Source organism: Henckelia pumila, chromosome 4, assembly GCF_033568475.1.
Source record: "Henckelia pumila isolate YLH828 chromosome 4, ASM3356847v2, whole genome shotgun sequence".
NCBI lineage: Eukaryota > Viridiplantae > Streptophyta > Magnoliopsida > Lamiales > Gesneriaceae > Henckelia > Henckelia pumila.
Window position 1 is genome coordinate 182,443,056 of NC_133123.1, and position 3,176 is coordinate 182,446,231.

At 38.8% G+C, this 3,176-nt stretch overlaps 1 protein-coding gene across 1 annotated transcript; it reads right to left on the reverse strand.

The window, feature by feature from the left end:
* Window positions 1–1,217: 1,217 nt before the first annotated feature.
* Window positions 1,218–2,158, reverse strand: LOC140862400 (uncharacterized). The gene is made up of 3 exons (XM_073265421.1): window positions 2,063–2,158; window positions 1,629–2,003; window positions 1,218–1,430 (listed from the first exon to the last, which is right to left on the reverse strand). Exons 1-3 carry the CDS (start codon window positions 2,156–2,158, stop codon window positions 1,218–1,220), a joined length of 684 nt encoding a protein of 227 aa, XP_073121522.1.
* Window positions 2,159–3,176: the final 1,018 nt, after the last annotated feature.

A 3,176-nucleotide genomic window follows, 5' to 3' on the forward strand; every position in this document is an offset into this window, starting at 1 on the left:
CCCGGATGAAACTGATGCCTTACTAGATTTTTTTTCTTTCAAGGCTTAACCCCATTTTATTAATTTTTTTTTCCGCAAACTTAGCCACAAACAAGATGAATAGGATTTCAAACATCTCGCTCGCAACCCGGATGGAGTCGATTGCTCAAAAGCATGTTCCAAAAAAACCAAGAGAGTGAATGCTCTATCAATAAGATTATCAAGACTTAAGAATCGTCAAGTTCCACAAACACCTAAAGTCGTGCAATGGTCCAACAGACATTCACAATATCAAATACATCGCTACAACTCACTGGTTAAACTGGCGTGCTTGGAATATTCAACAAACAACCTACGATTTCTCAAATACAATCAAGAGTAAAATTTTTCAAAAATTTTATTATTTTTCAACTACCTCGTCATAGGCTAACAATCTCATCCTCAACTTATGCATACGACACAAACTAAAAACAAAATGAATGCAATAACAAAGCAAAACAAATGCAACAATATGAATACATCCCCCCACACTTAAATGAAGCATTGCCCTCAATGCGTCAAAACACAAAACACAAACAAACAACTCAACACAATGCAATGCAAAAAATGTAAAACGAAACTCCCTTGGTTTAAGTGTTGGCACTGTCCTCTTCAACATCTGACAGCATCACGGAAGAATCATATTGAAACTTTGACTGCGGAGGTGGCGGCATTTGGTTTCTGAAAACAACAAAAATAAATGCAAAAACAAAATGAAAGATAAAAACTAAAGAAAAGAAAAAAAACACTGGGTTTTCACCCAGTCAGCGCTAAATTTACAGTCAGTCTATAGCTCGACTGCATGCTTCAGTTCATCAAGGTGGTTCATATCTAGTTCCCTTGTCCACCTTCACCCACTTGCGTAGTTTTGTAGAGATTTTTGGTCTTTGCTTCTTCTTCTTGGATTTCTTGGGTGCCTGCAGTTTAGAATGAACACTTTCAGTAGTAAAATTCTCCATAGGTCTTTCAATAACCTTCTTGTGTTCTTGCGACAAGTTATTAATGACATCAAGATTATTAACAACACTTTCACAATCAGGAATTTGCAGGGTATCAAAAATATGAAACTTAACAACCTCCCTATCAAACTCCATAGTGAGAGTGCCATTGTTCACATCTATAACAGATTTTGAAGTTTTCAAAAATTATCTTCCTAGTAAAATTGGACTGTTCAAATCATTATTTTTCATATCAATCACTTAGAAATCAGCAGGAAAGACCAAATTGTCAACTTGCACAAGAACATCTTCTAGCACTCCTCTTGGAAAAATTGTAGATTTATCAGCCATTTGAATAACAATTCCAGTTTCAGTCAAAGGCCCTAGTTTTAAGGAAGCATACACAGAATATGGCATGACATTGATCGACGCTCCTAAATCTAACATGGCCGTATCAAGCTGAACATCTCCTATCTTGCAAGGAATTGAGAACATACCTGGATCCTTGCATTTTGTAGGTACCTTTCTTTGAATTACGGCAGAGACCTGTTCTCCCAATTCAAATTTCTGACATACCTTTAATTTTTGTTTTCTCTTCACAGTACACAATTCTTTTAAAAATTTAGCATAACGAGGTACTTGTTTAATAGCATCTAACAAAGGGATATTTACCTCGCATCTACGAAACACTTCATGCAACCCCTTAATTCCATCATCTTTTCTAGACTCTTTCAATGCTAAGGGAAAAGGGGCTACAGGTTTATACTCAGAAAAAGGAGGGAACTTACCTCTAGGTGCTTCCTGAATTGTGTCGTCCTCCTCTACCTTGGATTCCTGCTCATCTTTGTTCTGTACTGGTTCTTTCACCACATCTTCATTAACCTTCAACTCCTTTCCACTCCTCAAGGTGATTTCACTCACATTCTCCCTCGGATTCACCAAAGTTTGTGATGGTAAGCTGTTCGAATTCAGTGCCTCCAACCTGTTCACTGCGGTTGCCAACTGCCCCATTTGTGTATTCAACTGTTGGATACTTGCTCGAGTTTTCTGTTGAAAAGCGGCAGTATTAGTAGCAAGATACTTAACAATGTTTTCTAGAAACTCACCAGGCGTGGGGACTTGAGGATGCTGTGGTTGTTAGGGGTACGGCGGCCTATAAGCTGGATTGTGCGGTGGTGCTTGAATTGCTTGCGGGTTCCCATATCTCAAGTTTGGATGATCCTTCCAACCAGGATTGTATGTGTTGGAGTATGGATTATACTTCCGTTGTGGCGGTCCTCCTGCTGCATTGACTTGCTCAGCCGATCCCTCTTGAAGTGTGGGACACATGTCAGTCGCATGTGAAAGAGTAGGTGCCCGGTGAGCCAACTTGTGGCTAAGGGCTTTGATGACTCTTTGTATAAACAATCTTTTGTTTAATATAATTTACACTTTTATTAATGGCAATGACTTTATCTTTCTTCATATTGTTATATTGTGATATACTATTGTTGTTTGATAAAGACCTTGAATATACTATAGTGTATGTAAGATGTGGTAGAACATGACGATGTCTATCATGAAACACATCTTATAGTCACTGTATATTCTAAACTGTTCCTAGTCGATTGAGCCGTCCGTTAATAAGGATAAGGATCGCTCGAGTTTGAGACTAGCATTTGCGATGCAGAGTACCACGCTTCATTGGTAGGGAACATAGAGATGTTCGAAGCATGCAAATGGATATTCATATGATGAATGATCGAACTACCCTATCCGGACTTTCCAAGTGGTTATCATTTATCGAGTGGATAAAGTCCGCGGTTTTGGTTGTACACCATTAGTCCTTACCACTTGAAACATCATTGAGACTCTATATGCTAGTACTGTGCTTTGACTCGTTTACCGACTCTATTGGGGTCATCAAGTGTTGGGATTGGGTACAGTTATGACACATATAGGAGTCGATGCTTTGTTGTCAAGGATTCACCACATACTTGCGAGTGTGGATATCCTATGCGATCTGAGGAGATATTAGTGTGACGAATCTCTGGCCAGAGTACATGATGTGTTTTAAGAAATGGTTTCTTAGTAGCACATGCGATGTCACTATTTGATCTTCAAGATGTATTGAATAGTTATCGAATCTCGAACGACTCTCGATTTACCAATGGTTGTTGATTCGATTGGGATATATGGACGAAGGGACTGTACTGTACGCTAACCAAAATCTATTGGTTC